A 21,227-nucleotide genomic window follows, 5' to 3' on the forward strand; every position below is an offset into this window, starting at 1 on the left:
CTAAAGCATCATTGCTATTACACCCTAGTGGAGCATCGCTTATTTTAGAGGCGCGCCTCTTTCAAAAGCAAAACCACTGTTTTAAATTAGACCTTGTAATACTAGACCATATTAAACTAAGTGCAGATTTAAAACAAAGCCTCTAAGAGGCATTTTCAATCAGAAAACTAACCCTGACATTTTTCTAAGCAAACAATAAGAGTAAAACTAAAATGTATGTCAATTATTTCCAGCCTTGAGTCTCTCGAGCTGACCAATAACCTGTTTGGTGTGTATCGTAGTATTAATATCTTCGAAATGATTACAATTCATTCTATTAGGAATATTTAAAAAATAAAGATTTTGTTTCGCTTTAATATTTTATCATTCTTCTTACAAAGAGAAATAGTTATATACCGGTACATTCAGAATGCAGTACGCAGATTAAACCTATGTTCTAGAGTCTAGTTTTTTTTTCTTTCTTTTTAGTCTTTTCTAGCCTGACTCAATACTACTGGATCTATAAATACACTGTAGGCCTATTTCACGTTTTTCTTCTTCTTCGGTCCAATATATTATTTCTGCACAGAATATGAATAATGTGTAGTTTTTTGTTGAATAGTAACTGCTAAGTTTTTAAGGTGTTGTACTAAGAAAAGCATGCCGTTTCCAGTATAGTTTATAAAACTTTATTTATATACCACACTCAGTGAAAAATAATCGAAGTCTTAATAGCTAGACCAGTAGCACAGCAAATGGCCTAACCAAAATCAGATTAAAAATCATATTTGTATATGAAGGGACATAACAAAAAAATCGATATTTTCTTAAGGCCATGGAATTGCTTCCCTTTGTATAACACGTTCACCTATAGTCCAATATAATTAAAACAAAAAAAAAAAAATTGCTTTTGAAGTTGAATAATACAGACAAGATGTGTCAATGTGTGTCGTTTCTAGACCGTTGCAGTAAACAGGATGGTTTACATGGTGAACCAGCTATTGCATCTATTTCAAGCAAACTCAAGAATAAAAAGATTTTATCTTCAAGTCTTGTTTCTGTTTCCTAACTTCGGAATTATGTTCTTCATCAAGCATTTTGTTAACCTACATTCCTTGGTAGCTGACTATTTGTCAATTTTGGTTGTAGCGTGACATTTTCGGTTTTGGTGCGACACCTTGGTTGTAGCGTGACACTTAGATTTAACGTGACACTTCTGGAAAGGGTAGGCTTTTGGGAAGTGACTAGCAGCCAAAAGTTAAGACAATCTTCTGTGAATGTGTTTACAAAGCTTGCATCAACTCACTCCATTATGTCCGGCACAAAATGTGTACACGTTATTTCTCTCACTTCCCAGTTTCGGATCAAGTGGAAACTTTGAACAATCGTCAAATGTTTGATCTCAAGTTCCTAGCTCCAAACTTCCGGCAGGATGACGGGGGATGGCAGCGGGCAGGGTTTGAACCCGGGACCATCGAGACAACCGAACGTCCAGAGCGCATAACGTACGACCTGATTGCCATTATTCATAACAAAATATGAATCAATGGAAAAATAATCACATTGTTAATGGTAACTAATTTATTTTGTATGATATAGAAGAAGGGATATAAATTGTACAGTCGGTATTGAGAAAGAGACATGACTGTAAATGTGCAGTCCTTTTCCTTATATAAGCTTTTTCTATTTTTTTTTCTCTGCAGCTGTTGTTAAGCTGAGTACTGATATCCAGTACCAGAAGTACCACTAGTTTATTTGTATGGAACGTTACTTCAATCTGATATTCCAGATACAAAATATGTATAAATCAACGCACCAGCACAGGACTGGGAACAGGAAGCTGGAATATTAAATGTACCAAAGACTGCAAGTCTGGAATAAATTGATAGGTTACTAGCAAGAAATGGCTCCTTCTATACTTTTAGAAAATACTTCACACTTGAAAATGTTTAATAATTATATATATTTTTATTTTTTATTTACATTTTTAAAAATATATATCGATTTTTATCTGTGGGACCACAAGCGAAACAACAAGACTGAAATGTGTTCTAAATAAAAGACTACACTGTAGCTAGTATTGACAGAAGAAGATTTATTGGTCAGTTTTAAACATGAAGTTTATGACCATTGCGCTATTTTGAGTGATGCTGTTCCCTATGTTCCCGTATAACCTTTCTAAGTGTGGCGCCCAGGTGATCATTAAAAAGACAACAGGGAAGCAAAACAAAACCCCAGTAGGGGCGCCATGAACTGGGTGCCAATTACCATGACACGTAACGTTTCTCAAAAGACCATTGTATGGCGGACATCCGCATGACCGATGTGATAAGAGAAAGAAAATGTGGGACTTCCCCGGGGTGCTCGATCTTCGACCAGTTCGACCTAGCCTCTAGCGTCTTTGAGATATAAGCACCTAAAAACAGGGATGTGACGAATTTTCATCTGCTTGGATCCATCTCAGTCTAATAAAACAGGCCGATGTAAGGGAGCTTTAATTGGCTAGGTCTCATGGAAGAGAATTTTCATTGGTTTGGTCTCATGGAGGTAAGTTTTCATTGGCTTGGTCTCAGGGGGGAAAGTTTTCATTGGCTTGGTCTCAGGGAGGAAATTTTTCTTTGGTTTGGTCTCAGGGAGGAAAGTTTTCATTGGTTTGGTCTCATGGAGGTAAGTTTTCATTGGCTTGGTCTCAGGGAGGAAAGTTTTCATTGGCTTGGTCTCAGGGAGGAAAGTTTTCATTGGTTTGGTCTCATGGAGGTAAGTTTTCATTGGCTTGGTCTCAGGGAGGAAAGTTTTCATTGGCTTGGTCTCAGGGAGGAAAGTTTTCATTGGTTTGGTCTCGGGGAGGAAAGTTTTCATTGGCTTGGTCTCAGGGAGGAAAGTTTTCATTGGTTTGGTCTCAGGGAGGAAAGTTTTCATTGGCTTGGTCTCATGGAGGTAAGTTTTCATTGGTTTGGTCTCGGGGAGGAAAGTTTTCATTGGTTTGGTCTCATGGAGGAAAGTTTTCATTGGTTTGGTCTCGAGTTTCAAGAGAAACTAAAAGAAACTAGTCCCAACTCTAATTGGACATTTGCTTCAGTGGAAGGAAAGGGGTTAGAAAATTAGCCCTGTAAAAAGCTGACATTTCCCTAAGACAACAGCGATTGAAGGTAATACAATAAGACGTCAGGTTAAGATTGACTAACAGCTGCCTAACTATTGGTGACGCACTAAAAAAAAATGTTTACTATCTTGTGAACCCACAGAGGTAAAAAAAATATTCTGGTTATTATTTTGCTTGAGCAAGCTTTGTCCTCCAATGACGGGACTCCAACCATTGCTGCTAGTTGACCAGAGTGTTGACTTAGATGTCATTCACAGATGACAGGCTCTTGAGGAGAGAGAGAGAGAGCCAAGAGTAAATGCCAAAGCTATACAATGAGTCAGTCAGTTTGTAATACAAGAGTGTAACCTTCCAACATGATATGAGCATTTTTTTCATTATTAACCTAACCAAAGCATAAGACTGTGTTAAAAAAATATTTTGTTCCTTGTTCTGTTATTTCTAATTTATTTCATTGTTTAGAAACAAAGTTTTTTTTTTCTTAATTTGATCTAAATGTATTTTTAAAAGTATTATCCCTGCATGCTCACATCCACCAAGACCATGTTAGCTCAACCACTGTGTAAATCAAAGGAAACACTAGAGTCTCACTTTTAGCCAAGGAATGCCAAAAGGAAAATATGTGACATCTGACAGAAACATCTTCATGGCATCAAGATAAATTAGTATAAATCATTAACAATTTAAAAAAAATACTCAATCCATGTTGAAAGGGTCATAATGTATGTTCCTGATAATAAATGATGCTATGAGACCTATAAGCACAATAAATGTTCAATTAGGAAGCTTCCATTAAAAGTTTGTTATTATTCTAGACCAAATTTCAAAATGTATATTATTACATAATTAAAATGAAATTAGTACAAACAAACTATTATAATCACACAGAAAAACACAAAGATAATTTTTTTTTCCACTTTCCCAGCTAACTAGATTTAGAATGCATTTCATGAACATTTAGGTAGCATTATAAAAACAACACAAAAAGACATTCCTATCTTACCATATAGAAAGTATCCTAAATTTAACTTATTTTAATCATTGGTTCTTTAAGAACATTATGATGAAATGTGGGAAGCGCGGTCGAGAGGCCAAGTGCGCTTGAACTTGGCTTGGCTACCTAGAAGGGGGCTCGAGGTTCGACACCCAACTTGGGCAGAGTTGTGTTTACTGAGCGCCTAAAGGCAGCAAGGAAAACCAACTCCTAGATACCCCTCCCCCCCACTGGTCCACAAATGAGATTAGACCAAAAGCGCTCTGAGCATGCTATAAGCATGAAAGTAGCGCTATATAAAAGCTATAATAATAATAATAATGTTATTGCTAGAGACAAAAATGTCTCACAATTGTAGACACCCAAATTGAAAGTTAAGCTGAGAGCACAAGGAAAGTGATGGTATACTAGCACACTAAATAGGAAGCATCAAGGCAAAATGTATAAAGCTCAACTTTAAACCTTACAGATGGCGAGACAGTATGAACCATGTTGGTTGTAGTCAAGTCAAAACAATATTAAACATTAGACATGAACATAAAAGGGTCAACAAAGAAATCTGTATGTACATATCATTATTTATTGGCTGTAAATTATAGTATACAACAGTGGCTCATGATAAGACAATCAAACTTGATACTGTAGAGACACACTCTCATTCACTAGCATAATTGAAATGATGTCATCAAAAGAAGGCAATGATCAAAACATAACAAAAAAATACAAGAGGGAGAACTGTACATAGAATTTACACATCAAAAAAGTGAATAATAATTAAAGGACAACCTAAACGGGACTCAAATATCACCTATATAAATGAAAAATATGTTTACATAAAAAAAAAAGTATAATGTTTTCATAGTAGCTAATTAAAACAGAATAAATAATACAATTATGATGATGCCATTCCCCATTTTAAAGATAAAAAAAGAGAAAATTCTGAAAATGTAGTAGTACTAATGAAAGTTGGGACATTGACTTGAAAATCATGTCACAGAGAGACAAAGTTTACTCAACACTGTACAAGACAACTGGAGGATATAATCAAGTAAACACAAGCCAATGTCAACTAAAAAAAGTATTGGTAATCCTACAACAATAGCTCAGTCAACCCAATATGCCACAGGGTAGAGTCTTGAAAACTCAGGAGCAGAAGACCCTAGCTTGCAGCACACAGTGCTACAACCTGGCAGAGCCTGCTATGCCACTGATTCCAAACTGTACTGGCAACATGCTGTTCCTTTAGACATACCATACATACATGCAGAGGGAGGAACTGATGTATGGGCGATACCAATCTGAGCATAGCTAATGCCCAGGCATTCATTTCATTTTCATGAGATTATCCCTAGTCATTTCACAACTGAAGGAGGCCATATAGTCTACAACAATATTAAATAAGACAGCCTAATGTTCTAAAGTATTTAAATCTGCACTAGTGTCCTTGATTGTATTGAGCCAAATTATACACAAAAATATATAAAATTAATAAACATCCCTATATAGATCTCATAGCTTTAATAAGTTTGAATTTTAATTTGAAAGAAAAAAATAGATAGAAGAACTATACAAAATCTATCATTTCCAGTTCCCTTTAAACACAAACATCAATATATATATTACCCATACTAATCAAAATCTTTCACAATGATACAAGTTGAAATATAAAGACAAAAATTTCTTCTCATATTTTAAAAAAGTTTATAAATTGAGACCAAGTAAAAAACAAAACACCAGCAGACAGCATCAGAATACTTACAAACTGAATAAATCCAACACTGCCTTATCAATTACATTTAGATACATTCATACATTCTTTCAATGAACATGCAAACACAAGCTCTCAGCAAAATGAATAGAAACTTTCTACATGCTGTTCCACAATGAAAAGCATGTCTCTTCAATAAGGTGTTAGTGAACTCATATAAGAGCTTTTACACCAAACAATATATGTAACGCAAGAAAAACAAAAATCCAGGAAGAAAATAAGTCTTGTAATAATAAAAAAGAAAAAAAAAAATTTTTTAACTTTAAAAAAGGTTTTCCTGACCGTAACTAATCTTGTTTAAATTAAATAATCCAAATATTACTATAGCAATACAAATAATATGAATTCGCCTTGAAAAACTGATTTGCATTATTTTTTTTATCATGAGACTTCAAAGTTATGCATTAAAATACTGATACCAGGGCTACATGACTAAGTTATCTTTTCTTCATAGTATTTAACTTCGAGAAAAAAAATCTCAAGGACCAAAGAGAGATGGCATATTTAGAACAGCACTTTATGCAGAAATCTTAATTAGATCTTATGATAATGATTTAATAGTAAGATAGATGGGTTGTCATTATATCATACAAAAATGCAGTTAAAAAAAAAAAATTGGCCAAAATCAAAACAAGGCTGGTAATCATTGACAAAAGTTTTAATAATAGAAGAAATGAATGTGTTCTTAGATAGATACAAAATGGTCACTATAAATATCATTTTACATTTTTAAGTAAGTCGTAACTTAAGACCCAAGTGATAGCATAAGAATCTCCACAACCTCATTGTGATCTGAATCAAAATCTAATCTTAGCAAGGCTATGAATTGAACTTTGAAAAATTATGGTTTCAAGTAAAACTAGTTTAAATTACATCAGGGCACCAGCTAGGCATTGAGATATTAAATACAGATTAGACTGGGAAATGACTTTAAACATGTTACAAGAGAAAAGAAAAGACTTGCCTTGAAATGTTGAAGGACAAGGTATAAAGTAAGTGATATAATTGTTCTAGCTATACTTGCCAAGTAGCTAAGCCATAAATGAATTAGGAAGTAATAACCTTTCCAGTGTCCTCTTTGCCCTTGTACCTGGCCTTGCCATAAGTGAAGGGGATGTATCTGTATTTGATCATGTGCTGGAAAACAAAAAGGGATAATGTCTTGAGAGTTCATATCATATGCTATATAATGCTATATTATGGCACGATTAGTTCTACCAGCGCTGACTATCTTATATTGTCGGCCTTTCACCTGTGTTATGGGTTTCATTATTTAAGTGTTAGATCCGTTTGGTTTATCTGCAATCTGCATAAGACACAGAACGGAAGCGCCTACTATATACTATATATACATACACACACACTGCTTTTTTTGTGATGGTACGCACTGGTACGGTGTACCAGCACCCTTTTAAATGTGCAGTTAGGCAATCCATCACTGAGTACCGGCACCTATTTTTTTTACAAAAAAAAACAACAACACACACATGTATATATACACACACAAGAGAAATACAAGAGAATTAAAGCTGTACAACACAGACTTCACATAAGGAGTGAAGCTAAAGCTCGCAGGAAACTAAATGGAAAAAGTACTTTTTTTTCACTATCAATTTCATCAAACAAAATGTCAACACTCTGGACTAAAGGGTTTTGATTTATACAGTTTATCACCCTTACTGCTTCATCCATGGCATTCTTTTTCAATTTGTGAAGTGCCCACGAAAATTTGCTACAGCAAAAGAACTATTTGTGTAGATTATAGATCGAATGTGTCCAGCACACACTTTTTAACATCACGGCTGCACATTACTAAAATATGAATTCTTTGTCAGGAAGTCTATTTATTTCTATTGAAAATCGTTTATATGCAATTTAAAACTGTACTGTCCAAATTTTCATGTTCCCACAAGCCAAATATGACCCTCAGCTTGCTGGCCTTAGCCTTTGTATCACTGATATGGTGCATCGGATTTAGATCTTTATACATGTCAAGATGTTAACACTTTTTTTTCACACGAAAATTTAAGTAGACTATGAAAATGGAGTTTAACTGTTTAGCCGACATATTCATAGCTAATATAAAATACTGTGAAAAAGGGTTTACCCGATTAGTTAAAAAGTTTCATTGTTCAACAAAGATAAATTTAGTGAGTTTTTTTAAATATAGGATCCTCCAGTTGTGGGAGGGACATTTAATATTCACTACAGTCTCTATTTTGATCTAAGGAACGTTCATGTCAAATATGATAAAGATTGGTCAAACGGTTTAGTAAAATATACATTCCTTTTCATTGTAAACTGTAGCTATCAATTAAATAAATAACAATTTTCCATACTATTACACACTATCTATTACTATATCAGTGTAAGTTTATTTCATTAATAAAAGTATTTTAATATAAACTGATTACTGCAATAATAGAGCAAATAAACCAAACAATCAGATCTAGATCTAAATTAAGTAGATTAACACCCAGAAAAGGAACTTTGATGGATAAGTCATTTGAATAGATGTAAAATTTTTGAGGGTTGAAAAAGATATGATCTAATTGTCTTAAAAAAAAAAAAAAAAGGGAAATGTTAGACCATGGCTTAGATGGACAGGCAATGTGGTGGAATACCTAGAATCCAGACTTAATTAGAAAGCATATTTATAGTCTACAGTATTCATAGACTAAAGATCTAGGCCTAGAATTATGTCAATTTGATTTTATCGATGTAGGTTTGAATAGAATGGTAAGAAGTGGGTAGTGAAACCGGTTTGAGCTTTCAATTGATAGTAAAACAATGAATAACATAATTTTATTTAGTAACAAGCTAGATCTAGTCTAAGCCTGTGTGTGAAAGTAGTCTATTGACCACTATTATAACTATAAATCTTAGATTACAGAGCTAACTCTGCAACTGAATATTTTCTTTTTACAATGCTGGTTTAATGGAGTCTACAGGTCAAGTCTACATATTGATACTTTAGTTTAGACTTAGTTTAATTTGTTATACTCTTTAATCATTTATTAATCATTAGTGATTACAACTACTGCAATTCCAGAAGACAGAAAAGATCTAGCTATTCCTGATCTATATTATAGAATTCTATTTCTAGAGACGATTCTATAAGCAGCTAGTCTATTATTCTGAAATTTATGTTTTATTAAATGTTTATAAAAGAAATATCATATTATTAAACAACAGTCTCAGTCAAAAAGTCTAATTGAGATGTTGAACTATAAAAAGATCTTGAGTACTAGAGACATAAAGACTAAAATATTTATCTAGTCTTTAGTTCTAGATACTAGATTTAGATCTGTACCCTCTGTAAATAACTAAAAATATTTGCTTCTGAATGTCTTTTTTAAAGAGTTTTCATTTCAAGGTAGATCTATAGCTATATTTTATGCCAGTGGCTCTTAAAATTCATTTCTATACAGTAAATAAAATACTGTGCATGCCCCAAACAAAAAGTTTTGGTCAAAATTCACCCCATTTCATTTTTACATTTTTATTAAATGAACGCTGACAAAGCCTTTTTGTTTTTACATGAAAATGACACCACACAGTGATGATAGTGTATCATATTTATATTTGGAAACTGCATAAGCAATAAGATGGATGAATTTGTCTATTTTTTCAGATTTTTAAAATTTCAAGTAAGTTTTAAGTATATTTTGTCATTTCAGATTTCCAGGAGTCCACAGACACTCTGAACAATGTAACTTCAAGCTTTCAAAAGAAAAGAAAATTGACTGTTTATGAAGGGCAGAAGCATGAAAAAAAAAAAAATCTACATGGGAGAAACCTTGCATTCAACAGCACAATTTTGAATGTCTTAAGTCAACAGCTATTCAAAGAAAAAAAAAAGAAAAAAATGGGTGAAAATTCCTATTTTGTCACCATGAGGAACCAGAACATACGTGGAAAGTAACATAGGGTCCTTTTTTTTTGTTCACTTACCTTGATTTGCTTCTTCATTGTGAGTGTAAACAAAAGAACAAAATACATGACCAGTATAGGCCAGAAGACTGGGATATTTATGCAATCAAAGTACGTGCAGATAATGGCTACAACCATGGCTTTGGAAAATGAATACCTGTGCAGGAAAAAGAACAAGAAAATATTGCTTTGAACAAAAAGAATGCTATAATTTAGAATTTCCTAAACCTCTGTTTTAAGCATCATAAAAAGCTTGTCTTAATCTTGGATACACATTGTTAAAAATGTTGTAATACTTTATGACACAGGGATTAAAGAACAAAACAACACACACAAATATTTCAAGATAATTGTTGTGAAATACCAACCAAAATTTAAACTCTGGCAGTCGTCTCATAAAAGGACGAAATTCTTCACTATTGGTAGTGGGCAAAGATGGACCATCATCTCCATCACCTAAATAAACAAAAATTTTTTTTTAAATTTGTAATGAGCTTTTTAATGTATATAAGTTAAAAATCAAATTTAATGACTTATATTTTTTAAAATGTCACCATTTCAAGCACACAGAAGAATTTTCTTATGATGGACAATCTTCAGATTAAAAACAATTAAAAAAAAAAAGTATTAATGAATGCAAATGAATTGCAATTTAATTTTATGATATAACTGAAAAGACTCCTTGCATACTTATATAGGACAGATGGTTTAAAAACATCACAAAATTGAAAGTGGGCACAGAAACATTACAGTTACTTAATCCTTTAAAATGTGCATTTCATCCAACTTATTGCCTTTGCAGTTTCCAAACATAAATATGATACGCTATCATTACGAAGTAACTCTAATTATGTCATGACAATTTGTATTAAATTAATTTTTTTACATCTCTAGAGTGATTGTGCTTAAAAAGATCATAACAAACTATTTACCTGTATCACCATAGCCAGCAGTATTTGGGGTAATGAAGGCAATAAACAAGTTAAGCAGATATATACCTAGTGCATACGTCACTATATACCATCCCTAGAACATAGAATATAAGGTTAAAGGTTAATAGAAGGTTAAAAGAATACAAAAAAAGTGAAACTAAAACTATTACAAATCAGCCACTTTAAAAGTGGGTGTCACATTGATAAGGCATGCAACAGTTAGAATATAATCATAGATGAGAAGAAACAGGTTTGAAAGGCTCCACATTTTGTTTTGTTGGGTTCTTATCTTTGTTAAACAGTGAAGTTTTAAGAAAATATAACTCAAACAATACAAATATTTAAAAAAAAAAATGAACTCTACATTATTTTGATCAACATAGCGTCTGTATTTGAGGCGCATGCCATTGGAAGCATTTTTTTAGGTTGTGGAGTGCTTATTTCCATTACTACTTCCAACATATAGTCTCTGACAACCAGCTCAACTCTAGCCCTTAATGTGAGGATGAGATATTGGGTCCAATAAGCTTCAGGCAAGAAGGGCTCGCTATTCACCTTACAGTAGGAAAACTCTGAATTATGCTGAATTATATTTTGGGACTATACCAAAGCATGGGAAAGGAAAAATCAGGATTCAGTGATCCTTGGGTAGCTCGTGGGATCTGATAATGTTAAAACTGATAACTGTATCTGCAACTGATAATCCTTTGGACACATCTTCTGTGTGGAAAGGAAAAAGCTGTGTGGGAGATATTGTTCGTCCTTAGCTAATGGCCAAACTTTCCTCTTATTTCTATGAGATGATCCATAGTCCTTTTGTGACTGAAAAGGCCACAGTAGTGTCTGCATAAAATGAATCACCAGCCTAGTAAACAACTTTTTTTTATTATCCTATACTCTTAAGCGAGCAATTCTGGCATGTATATATATATATACATAACTTTTATTTCGAAAATGACTATAATGGTTTTCTTTAAAATTTCTATATATGAGAAAAAAAATTCTCAACTTATTGGCTACATTGAGAAAACTCTAGGTCGACCCTTATATTGATTTAAACATGTTTCATTGTTGTAAAAATAATTTTGGCCGGACAATCTTTTTATGAATGAAAGGGTTTTGAATGAGTTAAAGGAAAAAAAATTGACACCACTTACATCACTAGGTCTGCAGCCAGAAAGAAAGAAAGAACTTGACACCAGTTACTCACTGGCTTACAGTAAAACATTAAAAACTTTTCTTTGCAAACAAGAACAACTTTTAATGAATCAATAGACCTAATTAAACCTTTTCACACCATCTTATTGTATGCTCTATAAGTATTTTCACCAAAGTAAAAACCATCTACACACAAATTATAAAAATCATGAACAAACCTCTGCCAATTTTTTATTTTTCCCTAATATATCAATCTACATGAGTGTTTGTGAGTGGTACTGCTTTAACACAACCAAAACTACAAGCTCGTATTTATTTCCAAGAGCAAAAATAAAATAGAGGTAGAAAAAGAGAAGAAAGAAGAAATTGAAATCAATTTTTTTATACACTGTGAATGTACTAAATAAAAGCGATTAATATTTATGAATTGCATTATAAAACTTAAATCGTGAATATGGTGCAACTTTCATACTTATAGCAAGCTCAAAGAGTTATGATCTCATCTCCCATATAAGGCCATTGGAGGAAGGGGTGTATCTGGGAAATTGTCTTCCGAGTTGCTTTCAGCAAACACAACTCTGCTCCAGTAGGAATTTGAACTAGAGCCTACTTGATAAGTAGCCAAGCAACTCTTGTCACTCTGTCACATATCTGACATTGAATACCTTATAGTAATAATGATGCATAAAATGTTACATTCAACGGCTTTGATATATACTCTGCTAATGTGCACTAAAACTGAATTTTAGTTGCCAGCATAGACACTAGTAATCTTTTTCTTTATCTCTCTGCCACATGTACTAAATTATTTATTTAATAAAGCTACATCTGTATTAAAAATCTTATCTATAAAGACTAGTTAATGTTACTCAAAAAAAAAAAATTCTTTAATTGTTGAATAATAAATCTGTCATATATGTATTACAATTATACAATGTCTATTGAATTATATTAAATATTGTGCATCATATACAAACAAGGATATTGTAGCTTATCAAGACAAATTTTGAGCTCAGTGATCATAACAATCTAGAACAGTCCCATAAATACTGAAATAATTGTAGAAGAAAAAAGTGAATGTTTTACACAGTAGTATAACAATTATAAATATAGAAACTCACTTGTAAGAGATAAACCCTTATTGTGTAAAACAAAAATAGAGCAACGCCAAATAACCACCTGACTGTAGTGTAGGGTGTAGTTTTGTCTAAATAATATTGGTGCCTCTGAAAATAGAACAGTACAATTATTTAAAAAGATGTCAAGGCCATTAAACAGCTAAGGAACAAAAGAGGCTTTAAAAATCAAAATCTCTAAAAATTAACACACAAGCTTCCCACATGTTTTCGGCAGAGAAAATGGTTGCCAAAGTACACAGTAACTTAGTTAAACATCATAAAGTAAAACAGCCAAATGTTAACTTTCCAAAAGTCTGTGAATGAAAAATTAAAAGAAATGAAAGTAATATATATCAACCCAAATGTGGCTCAAGATAGCGGATGTGATTAAATGATCATCTAGTTGATGGTGAAACTCCAGACAGAGGGATTGGTCAAGAGCCAACCCCATTCCTGGCTTCTGGGTAAAATCCTTGCCGTTGTTTAAAGATCATAATAAGGGAGAAAGTTCAACCCTTCATAGACACCACTCAGGAGTTGTAATATATAAACTTACATTTAATATGGTCTTGCACACCCTGTAAGCTAAGCTTGGTGGTGCTGGAGCAGTTTTTTGGCTTTCCATTGTCCCCTAAGACCCTGTTGATTTAGAAAGATCATTAAAAAAAAAATGGAGATAGTTATGTCATGAGTATTGTTTATATATATATTATTATTATTATTCTAGCCAGCTTTTTGCTGCTGAGCTGTCAGCCAAGGAAAAATAGTGTGCTGTTTTCTTCAGTTGTTCAGCACTGCAGTACAGGGTGTTGGTTATGTTGGGCTGGAGTGGTAGTAGGGTCTGCCTAAAGTGGATTAGGAAGAGGCATTCAAAAAGGATATGGTTTATGGTTTCATAAGGGTGGGCACAGTGTCTACAAAGGGGGAGTTGTGGGGGATTTATTTTATTGAGATGGTAATTTAACAGAGGTGTGTGTCTTGTCCTTAGTTGGAAAATTGTAGATTGTTCTTTGCGGGGGAGGAAGTTAATACTGCCCAGTTTGTTAGGCATGTTCATTTCTGTGTGTACTTTCTGCCTGTATTTCCTGTTGCCCATTGGTTGAGCCACTCCTCTTTGTGGTTGTTGATTAACATTGACCTTATATTACATTACCTTACATATATATATATATATATTGTTGTAACTCCGATCCCGAGCCACACTGATGGTGCGCATCAGAGCGCAATTGAACACAAGTAGTGGAAGACATGTTTATAGAGGAAGAAGAACTGTTGTAGAACCGGCTAAAAGCCATGGGAGTCCCTGAACAGTCTGGTGCTGTCCTGTGTGATACTAGGAAATTGTTTGGGAGACCTGGAGCGACACTGGGAAGTGTGTCGGTGGTCTGTTCTGTGTTCTGGTATGAAGTAGGACTCAAAGAACCTAGGACATATTACTCCCTGTGACTTGATAGCAGAAGTCTAAGTCTAACTATTACTATTTGTTGATGCTTATAATAAATAAATACATCAATTACTGCTGCCAACCTGCCTTTCGTTGAGTGCCTGCCTTAGAGTTACAACAATATATATATATATATATTATATAAGCCAGTTATGACCCACAGCCTTACTTATTTTGGGTAATACTGAGTGTGAAAATGGGTTTACCCATTTTCCAACATATTCACATCATATAATATATAAAATACTGTGAAAATTGCTTCATCCGATTTTATTAAAACGTTTCGTTCTTTCATAGAAATAAATTAATTAGTTTTTTTTGGGCCCTGTGGCTGTAGACAGACATTAAACATACACTTGGACAGCTGTATTCTTACAAAGCTTTAATGATTCTTCTCCAATAAGTAGGTACTTTATATTTAAAAGAAAAATTCTGATTAAAGTTTTTTAAATATAAATAGATTGCAGTATTTAGTGACCATCTTTAAAATAAAAAAAAAACTTTTATTTATTATGCATAGAAAATTCATTACTTATTTATTTTTTTTTTCTGAATAAAATTAGATTTAGATCTATTTCTCTACATAAAGTATCTGATATCTACATCATTTAGATATTATATTCTAGTAGTGACAATAATAACATAATAACATAGATTATAGATCTAGTATCATCTAGTCTAGATTCAGAAGTCTAGATAGTGACAATCTATTATACAATACTAATACTATTATTAGTATTATAATGTAGATCTATTGTCCTAAGCTAATTATAAATTAGTATGTATATCTAGAAATCTAAACTCTAGACCTATTCTAGGTCTAGAATCCATAGTCTAGACCAGTGATGCCAAACCTTTTTCGGACGGTGGGCCATTTTAATTTCCACATCATTGAATAGATAAAAAATGAAACAGAATAAACCATTTTAAATAGTTTTATTAGAAACCCTTAGCACTACTTGGCCGACTTACACATGTATGGCTATCATGTATGATCGGTTTCATCAGCTTTATTAGTGAAAATTTTGTCTACTCAATGAAGCTTTTAAACAATGTGATCTTCCGGAAAATTGAAAAATTTCTTGATACAACACTGCGAAGAAATCAATGACCTGCATCGCTCTTCATATAAACAGGGATATCTGGCTTTTAAGTCAATCAGCTCCAGTTGCAGATCTGTCGAGCAATCCTCAGTGGGAATAGAAAACATTTCAAAATCAGCTGCTCTTTCATTAAGTATGATTTAGTTTTAAATGGAAATTATGACCCATATTGTCCATTCGTTTTGCAATGCTGTAATTGCTTTCATCAATAGGACAAATTCTTTCATCAATGCTACAAAACAATTTTTTTACGCTTCATTTCTCACAATGAAGCAATTTAAGTTTGCCCTTACTGTGGACACATTTCTTGTCTCTTTTTTCTTGTCAATCGCTCAACTCACTAAACTAGATGTAACTTTGCAATCTTTTTCTTTGCAGCTCAAACCAACAATGCCGCCATATTTTAAAAAATGTTTTGTTTTATAATTGACTTTTTGTTATATTTTTAAAAAACAGACACATTTCTGTATAAATCATGCTGGCTTGTTATCATGTTCTGAAAAAGCAAAGATGTGTCCACTTTTCTCAGAAGTTTCTATATTCGGAATTTAGTTTTCGTTCCTAAGGCTCTGCAATTTCATTAATGCACAAATATTAAATGGTATATGTACCATTTTCTTTGATAGCAAAAATTGTGCAGAATTGATGTCCAGTGTTACACACAAGCTGTAAAGATCACTACTAGCTCAAGATAGCAGCGGAATGATCCAAAAACCTCAAACAACTGTCAACACTTGTCATCGAAAAACCAAACGTAGTGTTCATTTTAAAAAATAAAATATGAAAATTAGAATACACTAGATAAGAATAAAATCCATTGAAGAAAAGCTAGTGTCATATTGTATCTAAAATACGTTCTTCAGCCTTTTAAAAAATGTTTCTTCACTTTGTGCCAATGTTTAAGCTGGCCAGATAAAGCCACGTCATGGGCCAGTTCTGGCCCGCGTGCCATAGTTTGAGCATCATTGGTCTAGACCTAGTTTAGATTTATTTATTTTTACAAATCTTATTTAAACTTTTTTCAAATTTGCGTTATTATTTTCATCTAAGCCCCTCCCTGTCACAAAAAGGAAATAGATTGTGTGTCTGAATGATTCTAACAAACTAGTCAGTGTAAGGCAAGTCTAGACTATGTCACTATGTGTAGTTAGTCATGACTAATGACAAGACAACCAAGCGATAGATGATATGTTTAGTGTTAGTTGTATGTTGAGTGGGAAGGTGAGAAAATACACACTGTCGTGGTAAGTCAAGCATGTAAATTACTTTTAACATGCATTTTTTTTTCTTTGCTTACAAGATCTAGTCTAGAACTAGAATAGATGATCTAACTATTCTAACTCAGTAACTGTATGGACGAAGTTTTTTGTTTATAAATATAAGAATATAAACTTTACAACACTCAGTCTACAGGTATGAATAGTTTTCAGTTATACAGTTAGTCAATAGTCAATAGATTAAAAAATAGGTTTGTATGACCTCACATAGATCTAGAAACCTGGGGTTGCCAAACCTGGTAAAAGTCTGTGACTACTCTGACCATTTAATTTATTTTAATGCAATTTAATGATTTATTTTGATTCATGATTTTGGATGCACAGGAAATTTATGTCAGAAAAACATGAATTACTAGATCTAGTTAAAATCGACACTAGCAGCTGGGAAGAGGTGGCATTGGAAAGAGAGTATAAAGGAAGGGTCACGGATTGCAGATGTCATACACAACAGATGCAGAAAGAATGGTGAAAATGCAATGGCACCTGTTGATTACAATTTTACACATGAGTCATATGCCCAACCTGCGATCGCAGCTGTGTATCAACTTATTATCAAGGATTGGCCTCTTTAGTCACACAAGAAGTTGCAAAACTTAAAAGGAAAAGATCGTCTCTAGAGACGTAAAAAAAATGCCACAGACTAGTGACTAGATAATCATAATGATAATCATATTCATACTTGACTGTTGATAGTCATTGATACTATCATTAGTCTGATTAGTTCTAAGATTATAAGTAAGATAAGTTTTAGTCTAGATCTAGATCATAGAGACATAGATGTAGATTGTAGTAGATCTAGATCTAGAACTACTAAGTAATACATATTATAGGGATGTTACAATATCCGGTGACACGCCCCTTTTATTAAGTCAAAAAACTGTTTCGACTTTTTTCTGACATTTTTTTTATATACCTTAAAGGTGCACTTTTTTAACCTATTAATTGAATACTTCTCTGTAAAAGAGTTATAGTTTTTGATTGACCAATAAAAATGGCTTCCGGGAATGAAATTACGCTTTCCCACGTGGAGTAGAAGGTTTCGTTTTATTAGACTTAAATAAAGGTTCGATTTCCCTTGTGTATAGTTTAAAAAGCTCAACATTCCCACACCTTTTGACTCTCCAGTATTGTAGAGCACTTTTCTGGCTAAATTTCAGTGCTTTACTTTTCACATAATACTGTGCACTTTGGATGCTATTAATTTTTTAATATTTAGCAGTTGAATCTAATGCTGGAGGCCATTGTTAACCATTGTAATTTTAGCCTTCTTGTTTACATGCCAAGATAACAGTGATTGGTCAGATTGGTCATGTGACATCAAACAATTTTCTGATAGGTTGAATTATTATAGCAGTTTAAAAAAAACTTAGACTGAAATGATGTCAAAATGGCTGACATTGATTTATTTCTGCAGTTACTCATTTTGAAATAGATGTAGAATTAGATCTAATGAGTATATAATATGCAGCTTAGTGTTCAGATATTTTAATAACAATAAACTTTCATTTGAAACATGTTTTTGGACTAGTTGATTAATATATAAGAAATGGCAAGCATATTTATTCAACACATTCAAATCTCCTCACATCGTGCCCATTGGTTGCTATGATAAGGACAAGCACACATAGAAAATTTATTTTCTTTCAACCAGGAATCATACATACACAATTCATATAAATTTAGAAGGCTCTTTCAAATCTACAACATATTAGACAACAAGATTCTTAAATAATTTTTCTGAAAAAAAGTGTAACATCCCTAGTCTAAGTTTTTTTTAAACTGCTATAATAATTCAACCTATCAGAAAATTGTTTGATGTCACATGACCAATCTGACCAATCACTGTTATCTTGGCATGTAAACAAGAAGGCTAAAATTACAATGGTTAACAATGGCCTCCAGCATTAGATTCAACTGCTAAATATTAAAAAATTAATAGCATCCAAAGTGCACAGTATTATGTGAAAAGTAAAGCACTGAAATTTAGCCAGAAAAGTGCTCTACAATACTGGAGAGTCAAAAGGTGTGGGAATGTTGAGCTTTTTAAACTATACACAAGGGAAATCGAACCTTTATTTAAGTCTAATAAAACGAAACCTTCTACTCCACGTGGGAAAGCGTAATTTCATTCCCGGAAGCCATTTTTATTGGTCAATCAAAAACTATAACGGTAATAGGCGATATTATGCCGCCCACGCCTGATCCGGTTCTTTCTGTGGTCCTACCGTAGACCATAGGCTCATAAACCTACCCTCCAAAGCTGTACCATCGCAAATTAATATTAGGCCGAAAAAAAAAGTTTAGTTTTTACGGTTCCTTATTATTGCTGTAATAGAGGAAACGCCATATTGTTATGATGTTCTGGAGAGGAAGTAAAGAAAAAAATGTCACTGAACTATATATCGTTTGGAGCACTATATTATAGTTTAGGATTAGGTTTAGTAGGATCAAAATAAAAGGTTTACTGCTAGGTTTAGGGTTAGGTTTAGAATAAGAATTAGGTATAGAATTAGGGTTAGGTTTAGAATTAGGTTTAGGGTTAGTATATTTAGGTTTAGGTTTAGTACTAGGTTTAGGGAATTAAGTTTAGGGTTAGGTTTAGTATTTAGGTTTAGGGATAGGGTTAGTGCTAGGTTTAGGGTTAGGTTTAGTATTTAGGTTTAGGGTTAGTGCTAGGTTTAGGGTTAGATTTAAGGTTAGAGTTAGGGTTAGGTTTCACTAAACCTATTCAAAACCTACCCCAAACCCCTAAACCTAGCAGTAAACCTAACCCTAATTCTAAACCTAATCTTAAACCTAGCACTAAACCTAACCCTAAACCTAATTCTAACCCTAACCCTAATTCTAAACCAAATAATCCTAATCCTAAACCTAATAATCCTAATCCTAAACCTAACCCTAAACCTAACCCTAATTCTAAACCTAATCCTAACCCTCAACCTAATTCTAACCCTAACCCTAATTCTAAACCTAATCCTAAACCTAACCCTAAACCTAATTCTAAACCTAACCCTAAAGCTAGCACTAAATCTAAATTTTGATCATACTAAATTCCATCAAAATAATATATAGTTCAGTGATACTTGCTCTTAGTTTATTGTTTCTTAAACTTCTGGGATGGAGAGTTACATCCTCTTAAGAACGTAGTAAACAAAATGGCGTATTTTTCATTACAACAATGACAAAAGAACTTGAAAACTAAATTATTTTTTTTTCGGCTTAATATTAATTTGCGATGGTACAGCTTTGGAGGGTAGGTTTAGGAGCTTATTGTCTACAGTAAGACCACAGAAAGAACCGGATCAGGCGTGGGCGGCATAATATCGCCTATTACCACTATAACTCTTTTACAGAGAAGTATTCAATTAATAGGTTAAAAAAGTGCACCTTTAAGGTATATAAAAAAAATGTCAGAAAAAAGTCGAAACAGTTTTTTGACTTAATAAAAGGGGCGTGTCACCGGATATTGTAACATCCCTACTCTTTCAAATCTACAACATATTAGACAACAAGATTCTTAAATAATTTTTCTGAAAAAAAGTGTAACATCCCTACATATTACTATGATTATGATCTAGTAACACAATCTAGACTAGTAATTAGTAGGTATCATTCATTATTTCATATCTAGAATCTAGGTTAATAGTTATTATTGCAAATATAAAAAGAATAATTAATATATTCGTTATCTGTAAATCAAAACACATAAGATCTAGAATCTATATTATAGTATATCAATAAATTGTCAAAACCATGATTCATGATCGGAGTTTCCCTTTAAATTAAAAGAAAATTATTTTTTTTTTTATGATGAGTTGGCAAGCAATGGAACCTGATAGTTTAAAAAATACTCACAATCAATGATTGAGGGGCAAAGATTATTACTTTAAGGAATATACCTTACTGTTATTGTTAGCAACCGGTGCAAATTAATATCAAACTCTGGTACATTTATCAAAATTAGCCACGCTGGAGCTTATTTCTGTAAAAATGTTCCGGAAGTAGCCATTATGATAGCCTAAGAATTTTGTGTAACTTCCGTTTGCCATATTTTTTTGCTAAGCAGGTGAAAATTTTATTTTTTTAAATATCTAATTGATCTAGACCTAGATCTAGCTACTATCTAGGCCTAGAGCTAGAAAAAAACAACAACTAGAATCTAGATATCTTTTACATCTACCAAAATATCGATTTAAAGGCTACATCTAAACTTTGATTGTGTTAAAAATAATTCATAATTGTATGCATGATAGTATTTGTAAATGCGAAATCTTAGATCTATGTTTCGTTAAGTTTTAGTATCAGTGTGCTGTACTAGATTTAGATATAAAAAAAAACTTAGAAATTGTACAAGCTTGAAATTGTATTATACTAGCAAATGCATCTACTACGACCATTTATTTGCTCCCAGCCAGTGG

General features: G+C 32.9%; 1 protein-coding gene across 7 annotated transcripts; it reads right to left on the reverse strand.

Annotated features, from left to right (window-relative positions):
* Positions 1-1,927: 1,927 nt before the first annotated feature.
* LOC106069708 (protein RER1-like) lies at positions 1,928-20,871 on the reverse strand. Of its 7 annotated transcripts, none has more exons than XM_056007870.1 (8): positions 20,714-20,871; positions 13,542-13,624; positions 12,989-13,093; positions 10,710-10,803; positions 10,146-10,233; positions 9,799-9,934; positions 6,907-6,981; positions 1,928-3,349 (listed from the first exon to the last, which is right to left on the reverse strand). In XM_056007870.1, exons 2-8 carry the CDS (start codon positions 13,608-13,610, stop codon positions 3,323-3,325), a joined length of 594 nt encoding a protein of 197 aa, XP_055863845.1. In that variant the 5' UTR covers positions 13,611-13,624; positions 20,714-20,871; the 3' UTR covers positions 1,928-3,322. The 7 variants fall into 7 exon arrangements, with proteins under 7 accessions (XP_055863845.1, XP_055863844.1, XP_055863843.1 ...); XM_056007869.1 differs by having other exon boundaries at positions 20,709-20,862; XM_056007868.1 differs by having other exon boundaries at positions 20,665-20,851.
* Positions 20,872-21,227: the final 356 nt, after the last annotated feature.

The sequence above is a fragment of the Biomphalaria glabrata genome, chromosome 13 (genome assembly GCF_947242115.1).
Source record: "Biomphalaria glabrata chromosome 13, xgBioGlab47.1, whole genome shotgun sequence".
Classification (NCBI taxonomy): Eukaryota; Metazoa; Mollusca; class Gastropoda; family Planorbidae; genus Biomphalaria; species Biomphalaria glabrata.